Source organism: Myotis davidii, unplaced genomic scaffold (assembly GCF_000327345.1).
Source record: "Myotis davidii unplaced genomic scaffold, ASM32734v1 scaffold417, whole genome shotgun sequence".
Classification (NCBI taxonomy): Eukaryota; Metazoa; Chordata; class Mammalia; order Chiroptera; family Vespertilionidae; genus Myotis; species Myotis davidii.
This window is the reverse complement of record NW_006288435.1, coordinates 576590-600881: the sequence shown is the minus strand read 5'-3', so window position 1 is coordinate 600881 and position 24292 is coordinate 576590. Positions and strand designations below refer to the sequence as shown.

The 24292-nt window shown below is 36.8% G+C and overlaps 1 protein-coding gene across 1 annotated transcript in view; it reads right to left on the bottom strand.

The window, feature by feature from the left end:
• Positions 1–24292, bottom strand: part of LOC102773520 (ephrin type-A receptor 6) — a 433174-nt gene that overhangs the window by 250839 nt on the left and 158043 nt on the right. The window contains exon 3 of the mRNA XM_006760304.2: positions 10117–10780. Within this exon, the coding sequence (XP_006760367.1) occupies positions 10117–10780 (664 nt within the window). The remainder of the gene's footprint in view (positions 1–10116; positions 10781–24292) is intronic.

Here is a 24292-nt window from a genome sequence, read left to right as displayed (position 1 = left end):
GCCCCCGGTTTTGTTTAGCTTCTATATGTGTTACAATGTTGCTTAGAGTGCAGCTGAGAGGCCGGCAAGGCAGGCAGGGAACCTTGGCTTCCTCCGTTACTGAAGCAAGCAAGCCTCATGTTCAGTTTAAGCTGCTTGGCTGCCGGCCGCCATCTTGGCTGGCAGTTAATTTGCATATCTCGCTGATTAGCCAATGGGAAGGGTAGTGGTCATACGCCAATTACCATGTTTCTCTTTTATTAGATAGGATTTTATAAAAATTATATCTGAATTATGGCCAAACGAATCTATCCTATCTAATAGGTCCTATATTTTTTGGAGGTTTTGATTATTGTTTCAATCTCCTTAAAAATCATCAGTCTATTCATATTTTCTATTTCTTAATGATTCCATTTTGGAAGGTTGTTTGATTCTAAGAATTTATTCATTTCCTCTAAACTTTCTAATCTGTTGGTGGTGAGTAAACAGCTATCAAGAATTGTCCTCTTATGATACTTTATACTTAAAGTATTCCAATGTGTGTATGTACCATATCTTCTTTATCTGCTATCACAGGACACTTTGGTTGCTTCAATTTCTTGGCCACCATGAATAATGCTGCAATGAACATAGGGGTGCATGTATCTTTGCAAATATATGATTTTGAGTTTTTCTGATATATACTCAGATGAGTGATTGCTGGGTCATATGGTAACTCTATTCTTAATTTTTTGAGGAATTGCCAGACTGCTTTCCAAAGTGGTTATACCAGTCCACATTGCCACCAGCAGTGAATGAGGGTTCCTTTTTTTCCACAACCTCTCCAACACTTATTGCTTGTCTTGTTGATAATGGCCACTTTAATAGGTTTGAAGTGGTATCTCATTGTGGCTTTGATTTGCATTTCCCTAATTGCTAGTAAGGTTGAGCATCTTTTCATATATCTACTACAGGCCCGATGTACGAAATTCATTCAAGAATAGGCCTTCCTGGAGCTCCAGTGGCGCAATCGGTTAGCGCGCGGTACTTATAAGAAGAATAGGCCTTCCTTCCCCCGGCTGCTGGTACGGGCTTCCCTCCGGCACCCAGGACCTGGGCTGGCTTCCCTCCAGCTGCCAGCAGGCACCTGGGACCAGGGCTTTCCTCACAGCCCTGGCTTAGTCTGGTCTAATTAGCATACTATGCTTTTATTATTATAGATTGGCTGTTCATATGTCTTCTTGGGAGAGGCGTATTTTCAGGTCCTCTGCCTACTTTTTTATTGGGTTGTTTGATATTGCATTTTATGAATTCTTTATATGGTATATTTTGGAAATTAAAGCTTTGTCGGAGCTATTATTTGCACATATCATCTCCCATCTGGTTGGTTGCCTCTTTTGTTGTTGTTAGTTTCTCTTGCTATGTAGAGTTTTTTAGTTTGATATAGTCCCATTCATTTATTTTTGCCTTTATTTCCCTTGCCTTTGAATCAAGTTAATAAAATGTTCTCTGGGACCAAGGTCCACAAATTTGGTAATTATATTTTCTTCCACGTAACTTATTTTTTCAGGTCTTATATTTAGGTTTCTGATCCATTTTAAATTACTTGTTTAACATTGGATAATATGGCCATTTTAACTATGCTAATTTTTTCAATCAATAAACATGGGATTTTTTCCATTTTTTTGTGTCTTTTTCAATCTCTTTTAAGAATGCTTTGCAATTTTCAGTATATAGTTTTTTCATGTTCTTTGTTAAGTTTATTCTTATGTATTTTATTCTTTTGTTTGCAATTGCACAAGGAATTTATTTTTATTTTTTTCTGAAATTTTGTTGTTAGTATACAGGAAGACAATGGATTTTTGCACATTGATTTTGTATCCTGCAGCTTGACTGTATTTGTTTATTGTTTCTAATAGTTTTTTGGTGGAATTTTTAGGGTTTTCTATATACAGAATCATATCATCAACAGAAAGTGAAAACTTTACTTCTTCCTTCCCTATTTGGATGCCTTTTATTTCTTTCTCTTGCTTACTGCTCTGGCTAGGACTTCCAGCAGTATGTGGAATAAGAGTGGTAAGAATGGATATCCTGTCTTGTTCCTGATCAAAAAGCTTTCAGTTTTTCATCACTGAGTATGATATTAGTTGAGGTTTTATTATAGACTAGAGGCCCGGTGTATGAATTTGTGCACCAGTGGAGTAGCTTGGCCTGGCCTGTGGGATCAGGCCAAAACCTGCTCTCTGACATCACCCAAGGGGTCCTGGATAGCGAGAGGGCCTAGGCCAGGCCAACGGACCCGACTGATGCACAATTGGGGCCAGGGAGAGACACGGGAGGTTGGCCAGCTAGGAAGGGACTGTGGGAGGGCTTCAGGACATGGCTAGCCTGTCTAGCTCAGTCCCGATCAGCCAGAGCCCAGGAGCAAGCTAACCTACCCATCAGAGCATCTGCCCCCTGGTGGTCAGTGCACGTCCTAGCAACTGGTCGACCAGTTCACTGTCTGCCCCTGGGTGGTTAGTGCACGTCATAGCAAGTGGTTGAGTGGTCTATTTATTTTAAATTTATGTATGACGTTCTCTTTATATTCTTGCTTTCCAGTGAGCTGAGTTAGTATTTTATTATTTTAATTGCTTGTTATTGGCTGCTGGACTTGTACAAAATTTGCTGAACTCATTTCATTTGTTGTTCATGGCTACTAACATGCAATCTGTATCACCTAATGTTGAAAATTAGAAGGGTGTCCTTATTTGTGCAAGAGTAGGCCTTCCTTCCCTTGGCTGCTGGCACTGGCTTCCCTTTGGCACCTGGGACCTGGGCTGGCTTCCCTTGAGCCGCCCACAGGCACCGGGAACCCAGGTTGGCCTGTGGGATCAGGCCAAAACCTGCTCTCTGACATCACCCAAGGGGTCCTGGATAGCGAGAGGACCTAGCCCAGGCCAACGGACCCGACTGATGCACAATTGGGGCCAGGGAGAGACACGGGAGGTTGGCCAGCTAGGAAGGGACTGTGGGAGGGCTTCAGGACATGGCTAGCCTGTCTAGCTCAGTCCCGATCAGCCAGAGCCCAGGAGCAAGCTAACCTACCCATCAGAGCATCTGCCCCCTGGTGGTCAGTGCACGTCCTAGCAACTGGTCGACCAGTTCACTGTCTGCCCCTGGGTGGTTAGTGCACGTCATAGCAAGTGGTTGAGTGGCATTAGCATATCATTAGTACATTACACTTTGATTGGTTGAATGGCTGACCAGTTGACCGAACACTTAGCATATTAGGCTTTTAATATATAGAACTAGAGGCCCAATGCATGAAAATTCATGCAACAGTAGGCCTTCCTTCCACTGGCTGCCAGCACCGGCTTCCCTCCTGTACCCGGGACCCGGGCTGCTGGCACTGGCTTCCCTTTGGCACCTGGGACCTGGGCTGGCTTCCCTTGAGCCGCCCACAGGCACCGGGAACCCAGGTTGGCTTCCCTCAGGCCCCAGCTTCCTCAGGAAGGATGTCTGGAATGATGTCTGGAAGATGTCTGGTCTAATTAGCATATTACCGTTTTATTATTATAGATGGTCTTTATTATGCTGAGGTACTTTCCTTCTATTACTATTTTATTGTTTTAATTATAAATGGATGTGTATCATCTTATCAAATGTTTTTTCTACATTTAACATTAGATTCTTATGAACAGGAAAATATATTCAGAGTGTTGAGAAAAATAATAGTCACCTAGAGAAGAAAAAGTACAGTATTTTTAGATATGTACCAAATAAAGAGCTTAAATATTTTTTAAGACCTTGCCAAAATCTACCAAAGCATATATACTTCAGCAAATGAAACATTGAACCCAGAAGAAATGAGATAATGATAAAAGCTACCAAATATAAAATCTGTTAATATATCTTAGTATATCTATGTGTTAACTTTATAAGCCTATTAAATTGGTTCCTTTATAAGGCAAAACTAAAATTCTAGACAATCTAGAAAGGTAGAAAGGTTGTAATTTCTTATGGGCAGCATGGTATGTTATGTTTGGAAAGAGAATAGAATGCTGAATATATAAATACTAGAGGCCCGGTGCACAAAATTCGTGCACTCGGGAGTGGAGGGTCCCTCAGCCGGGACTGTGAACCCTCGGGGGATGTCTGACTGGAGCGGGCCTAAGCCGGCAGTCGGATATCCTTATGCTGCTGTGGAGGCGGGAGAGGCTCCCGTCGCCACTGCTGCTCTCGCCAGCTGTGAGCCCAGCTCAGGGCTTCTGGCTGAGCGGTGCTCCCCCTGTGGGAGCGCACTGACCACCAGGGGGAAGCTCCTGCATTGAGCCCCCTGGTGGGCAGTGTGTATCATAGCGCCGTTCAGTCAATTTGCATATTAGCCTTTTATTATATAGGATATGATTTACAAATAGGTGTAGTCCATTTAGAAGTATGGTTTATAACTTTCAAGTCAGCAGAGAGTAAAATAGGAACAAAAATAGAAGTCATAATTCTGTTAAAATTATTTACTAAAAATAATCATTTCAACCAGTGTATGTTTTAATCAAAATTATGACAAAAAATAATATAATTATTTAACTTCATTTGCTTAGAAATAATGCCTTCTATTTTTAGACTACTCCTCAAAGCCTTTTGATTTCATATTCTTCTCAAGATGAATGAAAGTCTAGAATTGCTTCAATGAAAAGCAGCTTTATTTAGAATTGAAAGTTATATTATAAAAGATCACATTTATTTTGTGAAAACCTTCAGAACATGAAAATACTATCTGAGCCAATAAGTCTGCCCTTTTTTCCTGATCCCAATTTCACCTTTCAGGTTGTCATCATATCCTCAAGTCTCCTCATTTAATACCAGCAAATTCTAGGGTCTCAAAATTTCTTAATGCTCTCTGTTCCCACAATCATCTCTGATAACATGATTAGAAAGAAAATCATAAACACAAAGCATAAATGTTTCTGAACTGCAACAGAGGACAAAACCATGAAAGCTTTAACAACACTCTTCAGGAGATCTAATCAATAACTCTGTTACCAAAGGCCCTGAATGTCTCATTCATCCCTGTGAATAATAATGCAATGGTTCAAGAATTGACAACACCCTTCCCTCCTGAATTTTAAAGGAGCACTAGAGGAAAAAAATAAAAATATTTCTAGAAAGAGGAATTTTTTTTTAAATTCTCAATGTTTCAGAACTTTAATTTCCATAGCCAAATGTTACTTTTGTTAAATTATATCATGTGATACTTAAAGGCTTAAGGAATATATCCTTTCTATATATATATTTGCTAGAAGGTCTAAAATCCTCAAACCTAACTAATAGCTCTAAGTAGAAATGCCACTACCTTAATGAGATTTATTCCAAATTACTATTTAAGAGGACTTTATTAGAGATTCATATGTCCCTTCAATACTCACAAATGAACAAAAATTGTATTCAATATTGCATGTTAATTGCTTCCAATTATTTCTCCCATAGTGTTAAAATATTCTTAGATATATGAAGTGAAAGACTACTTGATGTAAATTAATGCCTTATGAATTAATGTTATTTTTAAATTCAATTTATTGTTAAATAAATTGAGACAATTAAAAATTAAGTTTGTAGCATCAATATGCCTAAGTATGGTCATTTTAATTATGAACCTACAAAATAAAATAAAAAGTTATGAAAGATAACTTGAGATTTGAACCAAGAATAAAATGCTTTATTATGTATAATAGAATAACCTAAATTACTGTGCTTAGTTTTAAATGAAAGCATCTCTGCTTAATATAATGTTTATGTCCAATTAAACCTGATTTATAGCAAGGATAAGAGTGTCTCCCTCTTTTGTGCTTCTAAACTCTGGATCTAGATAAACCTTAACAATATTACAGAGAAAGGAGTCACATGTTCACACATTCAGTAATACAACATTTAGGGTAAAATATAATAAATTATTTAAATGTGATTAATATACGTTGCTCATTTGATATTGATAGTATGGGTAAATATAACTTATTATATTTTAATCCAGCTTATTGTGTTTTCATTACATAGCAGACTAAAATTATCAAATCTATTCAAATAAATTACGAAAATTCCTAAAACCTAACTGTAATTTTTCTTACTTATCATTTCTAACAATAAATTTATAGATAAATCTATATTTTTCTCATAATTCTTAGTAGCCTGGATTCCAGAGTGGATGTGCAGATCCTGTTATACTAGTGCCCATATCAGACTCCAGGAAATAGGAGTACAGAACACAGGGCCTACTTAATGATCAGAACTTAGGGTTCCTCTGCAGTTTTTGGCAGGCAGGAAAGCATCAAGGTTAAGGACGTGGATGCCTGGAATGTGAAAATTAAAGAGGAAGAAAGGAAGAAGTGAGGAACAGGAGAAAGAAGGGAAGTGCAGAATGAAAGCACACAAGGACCAGGTTGAGAAAAATCTAGGCTTCAGTTCTCAATCTAGTATTAGCTACTAAGTGGCCCTAGGGAATAACAGTTTGTTCTCAGTAACTTAGCATCCTGATTCATAAAACGAGAGAGAAAAGCATTTTCTAAGGCTTTCTAGATCTAAAACACTACAACCTTCCAATTTCAAGGCATGAGAGAAAAATGAGCATACTGTAGAACAATTGTCTATCTTTACTCAATAGAGTCTGGTTATCAGGGCCTTATGATCATTTACATCAATAAATTTCAGGGTACTTCATTATACACATGATTTTAAATACAATTCTTTGATCTTACAACCTTGGTGAAACAGACACATAAATAATTAGTGCAGACTACACAGTACAGAGGAGAGAGGGATTAACTTTGTGAAGACCTACATATATGGCATTTGTGTTAGGCCTGGAAGGATGAATAAAATTCCATCACAGAAAAAAGAAAAAGAAAGAAACACTAAGCATCTACTGTAGATAAAATATTTTTAAAAGCAGAAGACAGGAAACATACCACATGGATTATTCAAAAGTAATAAGATCGTTGGCGTTGGTCGTATAGTGGTGAGCATAGCTGCCTTCCAAAAGTAATAAGAATAGGAGATAAAATTTGAAAAAGTTAGAATAGAATAAGACAAGGTCAAATTTTTGTTGTGGGTAAGAATAGTATTTCCTCAGAAAGTTTCTAGATGAAATTATTTAGAATGGTACGTATGTAGCTGGTTTTTGAAGGTAAAGTTTTTAGACGAGTATACTCGTCGACGACTGAAAAAAGAACATTTTGTGAAAACGTGTATACACGTTTCTGCCGGGGAAGGGGTTAATGGCTATCCCAGAAAGAAAGAAAAATTAGAATAATTTCCTCAAGTGAACTATATTAAAATTATTATCAGGATTTATACAGTAAGCAACCTTAGGGCCTCAAATATCCCACAGATGAGTGAAGCCATATTAAATGTCCAGCTCTGTTAAATATTCCAAAAAGTGCAGTTACATGAGGGCTCCAGATAAGGCCTGCAGAAGAACTACCCTGCTGAGCCTAGTCTGTATTTCCAGATAGTAAATTAATAATTTGTATAAGACAAGAGGTGCTGTTATAGAAAAAAATTAAATTGTGGCATTTGCTTTGGTACTAAACAGATTGTAAAGGCTGGAAGAGTAGCAAGGAGTTGAGGGTGGAAGAGAAGTAAAGCAATTGCTATTGGAGATAATAAAAGGTAGCGTGATGAAGCCAAAACCACAGTGGACCATTCCCTGCTTCTACAGTAATGGATCCTTACAGCATCTATCCGGACTTCAGAATCACAATGAACCAGTGACTGCCGTATACCTGCTCTTTTATAGTCATCCTGTCCCTGTCCTGTATATGTTGTGTGTGTGAGGAACAATAAGTTTCATTTTAGTTCTTAATTCTTCGGGTCAAGAGAAATGTTAGCTTCAAACACATCTGGAATTGATTTCAATGATGCTCTTCTTGACTTCAACACAATGCCATATGAGATAAATCTCTGGAAGGGTGTGGGTATGTGTACATGACAGAAAACATTAATCATGAGAAATGAGACCGTGAACTGTGGTACACTATCACATTGGCAGCTCACTATAAACATACTTCCAGGTATTCAACCCTTGTGTAGTCCCATCATATACTCACTTTATACCTGGGCATGTAACAAACTCTCTCTTACGCCAGCTACTGTACTATAAAAAGGTTTTAACTAGATTTTTAAATGATGAGAGGCCATCTAGAGAAAGCCCCTAGAAGAGATCATCTTGAACATTGCAACTCCAGTCAAGCTCACAGCTGGAAACAGCTGCATCAGTGACCTGTGCTTTATCTACATTAAGCAGAACTACCCTGGCTGAGCTCTGAGAAATCATAAGTCACTGTGATTTTACACTAAGCAGTGTTGGCTGTTTTGTCTCAAAAGCAACAGATAACTGAAACATATACTCTATGTCTACCAACTACCAAAGTGACTAACAGATAGTAGATATTCATAAATTTTAATAACTTAAATTAATTGTTCTAACAGAACAGACTAAAAGAAAAAATTATACACACACACACACACACATACACACACATATAGTGTCACATTACTACTTGAAGTATGGTTTATTCATATAAATTCCAATTAATCTGCCATTTAGGTATGTGTAATTCAGAGATTTGCTTGGGAGATAACTTATTGATTGATAGCAATAGGGTAAAGGATAAAAACTATTATCAGAGGATAGAAATAGGTGATATGAAGGAAAGCATCAAGAACACACACTATACACTCATATTTCTGCACTCAAATTATAATATAGGTAATAAGCCATAACAACAGATAAGTCTAGGAGCAGCTCTAGATGAGCTGATAATGATTATCATTTGTTAAAAATCAATTTTGCTAAACAATGGAAGAAATTTTAAGGAATGTACGGTACATAAGAATGTAACTTCACAGAACAAACATATTAAGTAAAAAACCATTGAGCCATCAGTGATTGTCATTACCTGTATTTCTGTAGTCAACACCATGAAAAAATACACATATTTAATAATAGCAATCACATACATTGTTAGTTATAAAATGACTCTCTAAATATTTTTTTAAATATATTGTATTGATTTTTTATAGAGCGGAAGGGAGAGGGATAGAGAGTTAGAAACATCAATGAGAGAGAAACATCCATCAGCTGCCTCCTGGACACCTCATACTGGAGATGTGCCTGCAACGAAGGTACATGCCCTTCACTGGAATCGAACCTGGGACCTTTCAGTCCGCAGGCCGACGCTCTATCCACTGAACCAAACCAGTTAGGGCTCTAAATATTTTTAAAACTTTATTTTTACCAATTAACACCCAGCTTCTCCTATTTTAAAATATGGTAAAACTACATGGATAGTATATCTAATATGTTTATCCCAAGTTCTTATTGTCTTCTTAACCTCATTGAATAATTACTCATATGTATGAATTTTTCTTTAGAATATTTTCCAATGTAAAATATTTTATAGAATCCCCCAAAGGATAATTTATGATTTATTTTTCTTCCATTCTAAATCTTTGTTATGAGTAAATAACATTTTATAATTCAATTTATATTGATAAACTTCAATGAAATATATTTTAATTTTTAAATAGTAGATTAAACTGGCTTATGCTTCATAAGAATATACTGCAGACATTTTATGCAAATATTAAAATTTTCAAATTTCCAACATACTCATCATTGGAAGTGCTAGTGAACTTTTCAAAACCCAAGTGTTTTATAAGTATATAAAATCTGTAAATATTCACACACATTACTATTACTCATAACCCTTTAGTACATAAAAGCATGTTTTTCTTACTTATTCTCATCCTTTTAATAATTATAAATATAGAACCAACAAAAAAAGTCAATACATTCAATACAGTGCAATAGAAAACAAACTTGTAAATAATTTACTAGTAAGAGGGGAATATACCTACTTTTTTACTATTTGCCAAACAATAGATGTATTTCCATATTTGTGTATTGATTATGAGTGCTAAATACAAGAAATATCATATAGATTATCTCTGTCAAGGATATGTAAAAATTTTAAATGTATATGTTTATTAGATTAACAAACCTTCATAAAAAATTCACATAAAGAAAAATCATTTCATCTGGAAAACTATAGGTATTATATTATCATAACAATGTGAAATGGTATAGTTCTCAACTTATGTATAGTAAATTTGAATGTTCCTTACCATGGCAAGAACCCTCGATCTCTTCATATCCTGTACTGCAGATGCACCTTCCAAGAGGAACCAGCCAATCTCCATCAGCTCCACAGTATAGTTTAGGAGTGTCACGCTCTTCTGCACTCTTCACACAAGCTCCCCTTACTTCCACCAAAGAGGAAGAGTCAACCCTTGGGATGGTGTCAGGAAACATGGCCAAGTTACGTACAGTGAAGGGGCACTTTTTGTAGAAAACACGGACTGATACCAGGGCAATGCATGCCCCAATGTCTTGAAAAGCCAGATAAAATCCTTTCCTTTCTATAGGCCCCACCTCACGAATTTCAGTGTTGAGCTTGAGGATGCGATCACCCAAATCCATCTGGGTAAAACTTTCATCAGCAGCAATTGTATCGATCTTTGTATACTGGCTTGGCTTGAATTTAATTCCATGGGACTCATCTGATTCCACATAATACAGATTAAATGTTTCTTTGCAAGTCCCCAAGACCCACGGGATGCTGTTACAATCCCTCAGTGTGAACTTCATTTCCACATAAATTTTCTGAGCTGCATCTCGGGAGATCCAGTTTGTACGAAGCCAATTGTTTTGATTTGGTTCCATTACATTGCATACCTGGTATGTGTGAATGGGCCTGTTATGTTCATCCATTTCAGTAATGGCATCCCACTGCAAAAAATAATAATAATAATAAATGTTTATAAAACTACAATGGTTAAACAGAAATTATTGCTTTCCAAATTTTCCATTTTTGCAAAAGAAAATGAATAAAAAGGATACAACTAAAGCTAGTCCAAGTAACTATACAGCAAGATTTTACCCATGACCTTTGGTTACGAGTATGGGTTCTGGACATACCACCTGTCTTGGTGAATCTTAACTTCCTATAATAGTTGCATGTCCAAGGGCTACTAAATTTAAACTCTGGTTTTCTTAAATGTAAAATGTACCTAGTGTCACAAGGTTGTTGTAAGGCATGAATTAATTAATATATGTAAAGCACTTCAAATAGTTTCTGGTACACTATAACAATGTAAAATGGCATATCTGATCAAATAACTAGACCAATGACAAATGCACTCTGGTTTTCCATTTATCCTCATATCCAATTTGCCACCAATTCTCCTCATATCCAATTTTCCACCAATTGAGTATAGTTACCATTATTAAATTAAATATTTACATGTTTATTTTAATAGGAAATAGATATAGAGAAGCCTTAGATTTATTCAAAAAGTATTTAACAGGCAATGTTCTGGATCCTGGGAATACAGCAATTAACAAGCTAAACAAAATACCTTGCCTTTATGGATCTTACTTACAGTGAGGAGAGACAATAAAAATAAAAATTGTAGCCCTGGCTGGTGTTGCTCAGTGGTTAAGAGCATCAGCCCCTCCCCGCCACCCCCACCCCAGCACCCATGGGTTATGGGTTCCATTCCTGGTAAAGGCCACATACCTGGGTTGCAGGTTTGATTCACAGCCTGGTTGGGGCATGAATCTCTCTCCCCATCCCTCCCTCCTTCCCCCCCTTTCTTTCCACTCTCCATCTCTCCCTCCTTTCCACTCTCTCTGAAAAGTAATAGAAAAATATATCCTCCAATGAGGATTAACAAAAATAAAATTCTATGGGACTCAACTGATTTCACATAATACAGAATTTTTATAAAATATAAAAATTAAAGTTGCAAGTGAAGAATATGCATAATATAGTAGAAAGTACAATGGGAAAAATTAAGGCAGGAAGGTGGAGAAGAGAGTTGCGATTTTAAATGGTGTCCACAGAAGGTCTTACTGCAGAAGTGCCATTTGACCAATGCCTCAGAGTTGAGATAGTGAACCTTGAGAAAACAGTACAAATATCCGGAGGCAGGAATGTACAGGTATATTTTAGGAATACCATGAGTGGGCGCTAGAAGCACAGTAGGTAATAAGAATAGAGAATCCGAAAATAGCAAAAAAATAACCCTTTACAAGCTTTCTAAGCACTCTGGCTTTTATTCTGTGCTGGATCACTAAATATACTGCTTCTGCATTTTACATAAAAGCATTCTGCCACCTATTCAAAAAGAAGAACCTTATTTATCTTTTTTAACATTTTTAATGAAAATCTTTGAGTACTTTGTAATTGTTATTGTCAGTATTTATACATAGAATATTGGATAAGTCTATAATATAAATTCATATTATAACTGCATTTTATTTGTATATAGTTGTAATTTTCAACAGAAAAGCCATTCTGAGAACTTTATAGCCAGTTTGGGGAGATAGGCTATTCACTACAGTTTCTCATTTCTATTAAAGTTTAGTGAAAATTATAAACTGTCTTTATAGTGAATAAATGCTCAATTTCTTGATTTTATACTGTAGTGATTTATAATAAAATTATTTAATGCATTCTGTTTGCAGTTTCTCATTTTAATTGGCTGTACAGTCATTTAAGCAAGGCTGGTTGAGGGTCGATTATTATAGTTCCTAATAGAATGGCTACTTTCTTCAGTCCACAAGTCTATTTTGAGACTGAGTACTTTTAATTACCTATCATCAATTTCCACAAATAAAGTATTCACATTATCCACCAAGAAACTTAAAAATAATCTGTATCTAAAGTTTTCATTTGTAAGTTGCTTGCTTGAAATTCAGAGTATTTTCCAGAAGTAACAGTAAGTTTCTGTGAAAAGACTTTTGTACACACACCTGAGGAGACAAAAGGAAGCTAGGTAAGTAGGGATAGGACCACAGGAAGGGAAATGACACTGAAAACCCAGCTGGACGGAGGTACCGGGACAACCCAGCTGGGCAGGAAAGGACAGCACACACAGGAGACAAACGTTAAAATGTATGGATGTTGCTAAGACAGGCAGCTTGCTGATAACCAATCACCAGGTAGTAAGGTGTGAAAACCAATCCCAAGGATGTTGCTAAGACAAAATCCTTTGAAAGGACCAATCAGGAATTAACAAGCATACATAAAAAAGTGCACACACTTTCTCTCTCACCCTCCCTGTGCTAGATTCTTGAGTTAATGGCAGGAGATGCACTCCATCGCATGGCTTATGACCATGTGGGCCTCCACGCATGGACTGTAACACTTTAATTACCTCGGATACTGAACTACTCCCGACTGTAACATGGAAAAGGAAGCTCTGACACTGGCCTGCTCCTGGAATCCCAGTTGTACCTTTTTCAGGATTGGCTTCTCTCAATAAACTTCAGTTCTACTAATTGTTTTTGCCTGTGACTTCATTCTTCAATGTCATGAGACAAAGAACTTGGACTCAAACACCCACATTTCAGTTTCACACCCATTGTTTGTCAGGGTAATCCAATCTCACAGAAACTCACATAAAATTACCCATCTTAATACTTTTCATCCTAGCATATCATGGGCCATAGTGATTGTTCAAAGGATAGCAATGCTCATGAACTGAGGTGGTTTTCTAGGTTTTACCAAGAGGGGAGGAGACTTGGACCTTACAGAATTATAAGATTCAATAAGGCAGAGGGAAAATAGTAAATAGAAATTAATGTATAACACTCACCTCTATGAATACACATTAGAGACATTTTAGCCTTGTACAACATACATATATACAGTGAGTAAAAGTTTTTGTCCCTATTTAAAACAAGCAAACAAATAATTTATTCTCTGCTGTGAAATACTTATATGTACACAAACCTGGTAATTGCAGAAATCACATAATGGAAATATGTATCAAACCAGTCATTAATTCTGCTATAAGTTGGTCAATTCAGTCAACTGCATGCATTTATATAATAGGCAATAAATCCAAAATACTCTGACTTGTCAAGCTCATTAAAAAAAGCAAAACATTTTATATGTAGGTATTAAAATAAAATACCACCCCAGCCAGTTTTTCTCAGTGGATAGAGCATCAACCTGTGGACTGAAGGGTCTCAGGTTCAATTCCAGTCAAGGGCACATACCCAGGTTGTGGGCTCGATCCCCAATAGGGCATGGGCAGGAGGCAGCCGGTCAATGATTCTCTCTCATCATTGATGTTTTTATCTCTCTCTACCACTCCCATCCTCTCTGAAATCAATAAAAATATATTTTTAAAAATAAAAAGTAAAAAATACCAATATATAAAAAATTACCAATATACCTAATGTAGAAAAGAACACAGTAAGTTAAAAATAAATCATACATGCTCTGCATAAAATATCTTGCAAACTATACCTGTTCTTATGGCCTGGATGAATAAAATAGAAAGCTTTTTCTGTCTCATGGTCATTTTATAAGCCTTTTCTTGGAATCAAGGAGTAGATAAATTATTTACAAACTAATGGGTAAAAAAGTTTTCCTACTCAATGAGAAGTTTATGTTAAGCGAAAATTAGTTGTACAACTAAAGTTTCTTTCTTTAAGAAACTTCAAAGGCACCTTAGATGTAATGACTCCTAAGGACAAGTATTTACATACTGAATTTATACTTGTCGAAGTTTTTTCACAAATGTTAAACTCCTCTGACCCTCACCAGTCCAATTAAAGTAAGACAGATTATTTGTTTCACATTACTGATAATAAAAAATCCAACACACATATCTAGGAATTAAATTGTTTGGTGAGGCATGGCCTGATCAGGCTTTCTAACTTAACTTTCTGTATTTTGTAAGTTTTGCTGGCCTCAGACAGATAGCGCCTTCCAGGACTAGCAAATTCTTAGAGACAGCTAAGGGCTCTGGCATAGAGAGTATCTTTCATATGCAAACCTTGTATAACTTTTTATGCCCAAAGGAATTTAGCTGTTTGGTCTACTTTACTTAGCTTGCTATGGAACTACATAAAATAAAACAAAACAAACACACGCACACACAAAAAAAACAAAAAAACAACACCACCTAACTGTGTGTAGGTAGGTATGGGTTTTTAGAGAACCCTTAGGCATAAATGGATTAAGTACTGTTCAGAGCTCTTTACATTTCCTATCACTTCTAACAAACGTTTGCGTTAAATGGGACTGCCCAAGAGATCCATTAGTGGAGAAATGTTCTTGGGTGCTGTAAAGCATTAGGCTGCATTTGCACAATTTGACAACTTCAGTCCTGTGCCAAGTGTTCTTTAGTGGGTAAAAATCCCTCCTCCTGTTTAAGACAAGAAAACACAAAAACCATTTTCTAATATGAAATATTTAGATTTATGTAAACATTATAATTGATGAAATCTGTCATTAATTGTGCTGTAAAAATAGTTGGTTAATTCTGTCAGCTTCTTGCTTTTACATAATAGGAACCAAATCTGAAATATTCCAACTCTTCTATCTCATGTTGTTTATTTGATTTCTAAATATTTTAATATAATATAAAAATAACTCAGTAAAGTAAAACTCAAATTATACATGTATTAAAAGATAAACTGAAGCAGTCATTGGGGAATCAGATGACCTTCCTTTTGAGGCAACAGAGGGAGGCTAGGTAGTCAGGAATCAGGACTATGGGGCAGGGGAGGAAATGAAACTCGGGAACCCAGCTAGGTGGAGTTACTAAGGCACCCCAAATTAGTGGAGAAGGAAAGGCACATGCAAAAGTTATGAACTTTAAAATGTATGAATATTGCTAACACAGGTAGCATGCAGATAACCAATCATGAGAGAGTGAAGCGTACATCCTAATTTGTACGCTTACCATGGCAAGAACCCTCGATCTCTAGATTGGTACAAACCAATCTCAAGGATGTTGCTAAGGCAAAATTCTTTGAAAGGACCAATCAGAAGCTAATAAGCATATAATTTTTTAAAAAGCACTCACTTCCCCCCCTCTCTTCTTCTCCCCACACTAGATGGCAAGAGACATGCTCCCCTGTGGCCACGTGGCTCATGGCCAAGTGGGACTCTGCACATGGACTAATAGGCGTTAACACCCGCCCATAACATGGGAAGGAAGCTCTGGACACTGGCCTGCTCCCGGAACCCCAGCTACACCTTTTGTAGGACTGGCTTCTCTCAACAAACTATAGTTCTGCTAACCATTTTTGACCATAACTTCATTCTTTGATTTTGTGAGAGAACTAACTTGGACTCGAAACCCCCACATTTTGGTTTCACTTTCTCATGGAATGAAAAATGGTCTTTTTAATCAAGAATATTCAGATATTTTTGCTGATAAGTTGATCCAACACTCAGGGTTCTAAAATATACCTCTCAAATTTATGTCTTCTTCCCCTTGAAAATCTTTAGAATTCAATGGGAATGTAAGTAGTTATTTCAAAAATAAACTTAAAACTTTTAAAGTAAAAGCATACAGTCTGTTTCTCAATATAGAAAGCTAATTATAACTTTAAATGGCAATGATAAATCCTGATAACTTACTCAAATTTGGGCCACAGCTTAGGAAAACTTGTAGGACAAGAGAACGCCAATCACCTTCATTCCTAAATACCTCTGTATCTCCAGAGAGAAAGGGGAGAGGGGGAAAAATCACATCTTAAATACTTTAGGACCCTAAGCAGCTCTAAAAGCAGTCCAATTTAAGAGGGAGAAAATCATTTAAAATCAAATGTTAAAAATGTTGATATTAGGGACAAGGGAAGGAAGTAATCTAATAACATTGAAGTATGAAACAGCTATAAAAAAACATTTTGGTTTTTATCTTTACCTGTGCTTCCTAAATGCATAAGTACTTATTTATATGTATGTGGAATTACTTTTCTCGCTTTCCTTTTCTCTATCTGGCTTTTAAAAAAATGCATGACCTGGCACAGAGCCCACGCGGTCATGAAGGGGGCAGCAGTGGAGGACAGGAGTGCAGCCACACCAACACTCAGGCTGGCCTGGGCCACCACCTTGAACCCACGCAGTGAGCCCCTGACTAGCCATAACTCCTGAGGGATGACCGCCACGCCCTTGTAGTGAGTGGCACACTAAGCTCGCAGCGGGTTCCAAGATGTCCGTAGTGACCACCAGAGAGACATCCAGTGGCGTACCTCCCTGCCCGGACTTCCGGACCCCATACTCCAGCAACCTGCACTTGTGAGTGCAAACCAAGGGGGCCCTGCACTCCGCCCTGCCCAGGCCCCAGGACCGTGCTACCGGAGTAAAAAGGAGCTACCAGTGCGTACCCTGCCCAGGCCCCCAGGACTGAAATACTGGTGCAAGCTGGAGCCACCCAGCGCCCTGTACAGGCCCCATGACTGTGCTGACAGTGTGGGCCAGGGGCACCTGGATCAGCATCCCATCCAGGCACAGGACTGCACTGCAAGTTTGCTGCCAGAGGTACCTAGGGTGCCACCATGTCCCGGGCGCTGGGGCCGGGCATTAAAGTGCATGCCAGAGAGCTCTGGGCCCTCACAGGGAGTCATATATCATAGGAACTGTGCACGTGCCCCACTGAACCTGAGCATCTGCAGTGGACAACTCAGGGACCAGATCTGTAGGAGAATGGAATACAACTCAGAGCAGAGATAGTAAAGGCATGAGACTGAAGGCAGACCCAGCTTCTGGGCTGAGGAGTCCTGTATCATTGAACCTCTAGGGGCTTCAACCTCTCAGACCTCAAACAGGTTGCCCAGGGCCAGATATAGACAGCAACTCTCATTACATAGAAACAAATACAAAGGGAGAGCAAAAATGGGGAGAAAAAGAAACAATCATCAAAGGAAAGAAAAGGAGGAATCACCAGAAAAGGAACTAAGTGAAAAGTGCAATCTGTCAGAGAAAGAATTCAGAATAATGGTTAAAAGGATGCTCAAATGTCTGAATGAGAAATTCACCAACATGTGTAAGAATCAAGAGGAAATGAAGAATGACATAGCTGCAATCCGGAACACAATATAAGGTTACAAAGGTAGACTCGAAGAAACTGAGGAGCGAGGCAGCAAGTTGGAGACAAGGGTAGAAATAACACCCAATCCGAAAGCAAGTGAGAAAAAAAAATTAAAAAGGAGGAGAGTATAAGGGAGCTTTGGGACAACATGAAATGAAGCAACATCCACATAATAGGCATGCCAGAAAGGACAAGAAGTGGAGCAAGGAATAGAAAACCAATTTAAAGAAATAATGAGAGGAAAATTCCCTGACTTGAGGAAGAAAAAAGTCACAAAAGCAGAGTCCCAAACAAGATGAACCTAAAAAGACCCACAACAAGGTACATCATAATTATAATGGCAAATGTTAATGACAAAGAAAGAATATTAAGGGCTGCAAGAGAGAGACAGAAAGTTACCTACAATGAATCTCCCATTATACTACCAAATGATTTCTCAACACAAATACATCAGGACAGGAGGAAATGGAATGAAGTATATAAAATAATGAAAATCAAGGGACTGAATCCAACAATACTCTATCCAACGAGGCTATCATTTAAATTAAAAGTGAAACCAGGAGCTTTGCAGACAAAAACAGGCTAAGGGAGTTTATGACCACCAAATCAGCAATGCAAGAAATCTTAAAGGGACTGGTGTAAGAAGAAGGAATAGAAAGAGATGCAGAAACACAGACAAAAAGAATAAAAATGGTAACCAACAAGTTCCTATCAATAATAACCTTAAACATAAATGAATTAAATACCCCAATCAAAAGACACAGGGTGGCTGAATGAATAAGAAAATGTGACCAATATATATGTTGTCTACAAGAGATCCACATCAGAACAAAGGACTCACACTGACTGAAAGTAAAAGGATGGACAAAAAATTTTCAGGCAAATGGAAATGAAAAAAAAAAGAAAAAAGAAGGGGTAGCAATACTTATATCTGACAAAACAGAACTCAAAGTGAATGCCATAAGAAGAGATAAGGAAGGCTACTTCATAATACTAAAGGGATAGATACAACAAGAGGAAATTACTCTGGAAAACATATATGCACCCAATGCAGGAGCACCCAAATACATAAAAACACTTCTGAAAGATACCAAGGGAGAGATCAGCAGCAATACAATCATAGTTGGGGACTTTAATACCCCATTGATATCACTGAATACATCTTCTAGACAAAAAAATCAACATGATAACAGCAATCCTAAATGACTCACTAGATCAGAACTAATTGATATCTTCAAAACATTTTACCCCAAAGCTACAGAATATGCATTCTTCTCAACTGCACATGGGACAATTTCAAAGATAGACCACATATTAGGACACAGCTAAGTCTCTCTCTACAAATTCAAGTAGATTGAAATCATATCAAGTATCTTCTCAGATTACAATGGTATAAAATTAGAAATCAACTACAAACAGTAAAAAACAATCAAACACATGGAGGCTAAAAAACATGCAATTAAACAATGAATGGGTTACCAAAGAGATTAAAGAAGCAATAAAAAACATCCTGGAAAAAAATGACATGAAACACACAACAATTCAAAATATATGGGGCACAGTGAAAGCAATCCTGGGAGGGAAGTTTATAGTACTACAGGCCTACCTCAGAAAACAAGAAAAACTGGTAATAAGTTATCTAACCCAACAACTTATAGAATTAGGACCTAAATAGACACTTCTAGAAAGTGGACATACAGAAGGCTAATAGGCATATGAAAAATGCTCAAAGTCATTTAACATTCAAAAGATTCAAATCAAAAGGAAAATGGAGTACCATCTCACATCTGTCAGAATGGCTATCATCAATAAGTCACAAGAACTGGCAAGGATGTGGGGAAAAGGGAACCCTCATATGGTTCTGGTGGGAATGCAGGCTGGTGCGGCCACTGTGGAAAACAGTATGGAGTTTCCTCAAAAAAATAAAAATGGAACTCCCATTTGACACAGTAATCCCACTTCTAGGAATATATCCCAAGAAACTGGAAACACCAATCAGAAAGAATATATGCACCCTTATGTTCATAGTGGCATAATTTACAATAGCTAAGATTTGGAAACAGCCTAAGTGCCCATCTGTAGATGAGTGGATTAAAAAACTATGGTACAATGGAATACTATGCTGCTGTAGAAAATAAAGAACTCTTACCATTTGCAACAGCATGGATGGACCTGAAGGGCATTATGATAAGTGAAATGAGCCAGAGAAAGATAATAATCACATTATCTCACTCATTTGTGGAATATAATGAACAACATAAACAGATGAGCAAAAATAGATCTAGAGACATAAAAGCATGAAAAAGACCGTCAAACCTCAGAAGGAAAACAGGAGAGGGTCGGGGGAGAGGGTAGAGATCAACCAAAGTACTTGTATGCATGCATGTAAGTATAACCAATGGAAACAGACAAAAGGGTGGTGAAGGTGTGGGCTGGGTAATGGGGGCAGGCTGGGAGAGGTCAATGGGAGAAAAAAGAGGACATATGTAATAGTTTTAACAACAGAGAATTAAAAAACAGAAATTAATAAAAATTTAAGATCATGCATAATATTACTATGAACTATAATAATACAATTAGTTAAGTCAGATTTATTTCTGCCTTCATTGCAACAGATCCCAGATATAATCTAAAAGTGAGATAAATAGGCGGTAAAATACTTTTTTCTTATGTATTTCTTCAAAATTTGGTTATGATAAAGGGAAATATGCAAAAAATCCTATATAATAAAAGGCTAATATGCAAATCAACCAAACTGGAGAACAACCCATCACTATGACATGCACTGACCACCAAGGGGCAGCTCCTCATGTCTGCCCCCCGGTGGTCAGTGTGCCCCCACAGGGGGAGCACAGCTCAGCCAGAAGCCAGGCTCACAGCTGGAGAGAACAGCAGCGGCTGAAGCCTCTCCCACCTCCGCAGCAGCGCTTAGGATGTCCACACCGATGGCTTAGAGGAGCGGGCCTAAGCCATCAGTTGGACAGCTCCCAGACTGTGAAAGGGTGCAGGCCAGGCTGAGGGGACCCCCCCCTCTCCAAGTGCACGAATCTCATGTACTGAACCTCTAGTAGACTATAACAAAAGATCATTTAAGAGAGAGAATCTAAAAGATCAAATGCCTTATTAAACTAGCTATCCTTACATTTATATGTGCTTAATTAATAAAGAAATGAGATCGCCTATTATTATTTGGATTTTCCCCCAAAAGTAGAAGATAATCTCAAGATTAAAAGAAACGACAAAATCATGTATCACAAAAGTAATAATTCCTATTTAAGTTCCCTGTATAATTTGCTACCACGTGTTTTTTTTTTAATTTATCTTTAGTGTTGAATGTATTATAGATGCCCCCAAAACACCCTCCCCTTTATCCCTGCCCTGGTTTTATTGCAAGTATTTTGTAGTATGTGGCAGTAACTAATTATTCCTCAACATAAACTAAATTTAAATAAGAAAGGGAGGTAGGCAAACAGAAAAAAATCTTCAACTACATCCTATGAAGGAAAAAATAAAATAGAATAGCTGAGAATGAAGAGAGGCCTTCAATAGGTAAAATGGCATATATCTGATCTGTTCCAAACATTCTACCTCTTACCTTCCATAACCCAAATAAACTAAGGTTGTTGAATGCAAACAGGAATCTCATTATGTAATGCTGTAATGGCTTAATTTGTAAATCATAAGCTTTTAATATTCTGTACCAAAGAAAAGCTTGTTAAAGGGACCTTCATATTCTAATGTGAGATTTTCCTCAGAACCACTTAAATATTCACTTTGAGTCAATATACTGACACACACTTAGAAAATTAGTGCCCTGAATTCTGCTGCTAGGCATGTGGTTAATAACATAAATCTGACTTTGAAGCAGAAAATTGAAGGCTCTACATTTAAATGATAACTCGTTTTGAAGGATAAAACAAGAAGCAAAATGTGTCATTTTCACATACATTTCTATTCCACTTTGGGCAAACATAAAACTTCATTAGCACTACAATGATTTATTTTTAAAAGAATTAGTCAGTGGCATGTCTGGAAGACAACTGCTAAGACTAAGCAAATTTGATAAATAAATTTATTACTTTAGATGCATTTGTCCCAGTAACAAAATCAAAATATTATAGAAGAGCGATAAATTCCATTAAAAGAACCAATTCTTCTGATTAAAAAAAATTGTAACTATATATTCATGAAGATTAAAAATTCTTAAATAGAGTCTATCTTCTGAATGTCTAAAATCCTTAATTGGCACAAAAAGCTGAGATTTTCACTTAAATAATGAATAAGATGCTGCAAATATCATCTTCAAATAGAATTTCTAATATATATATATATATTATATAGTAAATATCATCTTAACTATTCTGTCTTATGTTCAGTAGTACATGAATACCATGCTAGGTGCCACAGTACTTCACAAATATAAAAAGTGTATTAAATAATCTCACAGACATATTTAATTTCATTCTTTTATTGTAGAGAGAATAAAGTATGTTATCTTTGTTTTATGGATGAGGAAATTTACTAAAAGGAAGGAATTGACTTACTTGAGTTTACAAAGAACACACAGAAGAATTAACACCACAACTGTCTGAAAAGTCCTATTGGCCCATATGGAGGTTTTGAACTAAAATCAATTTAAGAAGCATGTAATCTCCATGAGGGAAGGGACTGTGTTTGATTCACTATTATATCCTCAGTATCAGGGGGACACAATACTAGGTTCACAGTAAGTTCTTAATATTTGTTGAATATACAAATTAGTAAGAGAAGGACTGAATTCTAACTAAAACAATTTTTTTCACTAATGGGAGACTAACTATTTCTTAAATCAGGATTCTAAACATCACGCATTATTGAGAGAGACATAAGCTTTGAAGAATATCCTAAAGTAATATCTTACTTTAGCGATTTCATAACAACTTAGCTCTAAATAGAAGTATATTAGATGACTTGACTGAAGCCTGCACACATCAGAGGAGTCAGTCAGCACTATGCTAGTACACATTAGAAGTTAGGGAGAAGACTCAGGTTTAGAACTGAGAGGTTTTCGGGGTGTGTGTGTGTGTGTGTGTGTGTGTGTGTGTGTGTGTGTGTGTGTGTAATTTTTCAGGATAGAGCAAGGAGAAGGAGAAGGAGAGGAAAATGGTATCAATAATGTGAGTGAAGTGGACAGTTGATATAATACCCAGGATGCCTAGAAGATATCCTTTAATAGAAAACTTGGATATAAAAAAGGGCTGGTTATTGGTCCAGTCAGATCATCTATCTTTGCTATAATTACTAATAAAGTGTATAGCCCTTTGTACTTTAACTAAAAGGTATAATATTTAAGTATATTGAATGATGAATTGTAAGTCTTACAAACATACATTATGAATTAAATGAGTATTTAAACTGTACATGTTAATTCAAATAGGGAGAAGAAACCCCCGAGTGTGATGTTCTATACATATTACAGAAGAAAATGATTATTGAAGGAGAAAGTATTTAAGTTTCCTCCTTAAATGCTGCTGAGAGATCCAGTAAAATAAAGATAACCCACTATCTATCAGAATTGATAACAGAAGATTCATGACAGCTATGACAAGAAAAGGTCTGGTGGCGTGCCAATGAGAACAGAGGCACAATCTTCATGCAGAAGTTTGGAGAAGAGTGTTTTCTAACGGTAGACATGTAGGGTGTAAAATGAATTTGTACAGATTCTTTCAAAGAAAGGAGATGATTCTGTACAAATGTTCTGGCTCATTAATGTTGTTTAGCACTTCACAAGGATATCTGTTTTGACTTGGTTTTTCAAAATACATTAGACCTTCACAATTCAATTAAAATTCTAATTCTACCCAGGACTTAAAGTTCCATGGGAATGGTCTCTGGTAGGTCAAAGCGTGCTTGACATCAGAACCCTGCATGTGAAACTATAATAATCATCAGCAACTCCAATGACTGCTAAGATTTGTCTACACTGACTTAAAATTATAAATTCCATGTGATATATCTGAATGTCTAACTGGAATAAAAGTACTATAGTTTACAATAATTAATTTTTCATGGAATATTTGTATTTAATGATTCTTACATACAGCAAAAGGAAAATTATAAAGACACAGGCACTATTCTTTTCAAATAACTTTGTGGTAGTGGTTTCCAATTAATAAAAATTATTTTAGAATATCAAATTAGTTGTAGTTAGAAGGGAAATTTTATATTGCTGGCAATATTTCCCTATACACACCCCATTTATAATTTAATAATTAATTAATTATCTAGAGTATATATAGTTTAGATCTATTATATGCTTCCTTCCATTAGACTTTTTTAAAAAAGCATGCATTTCCCCCTGGCCAGTGTGGCTCACTTGGTTGCACTTCATCACGTGCCCCAAAAGATTGCTGCTCAGGGT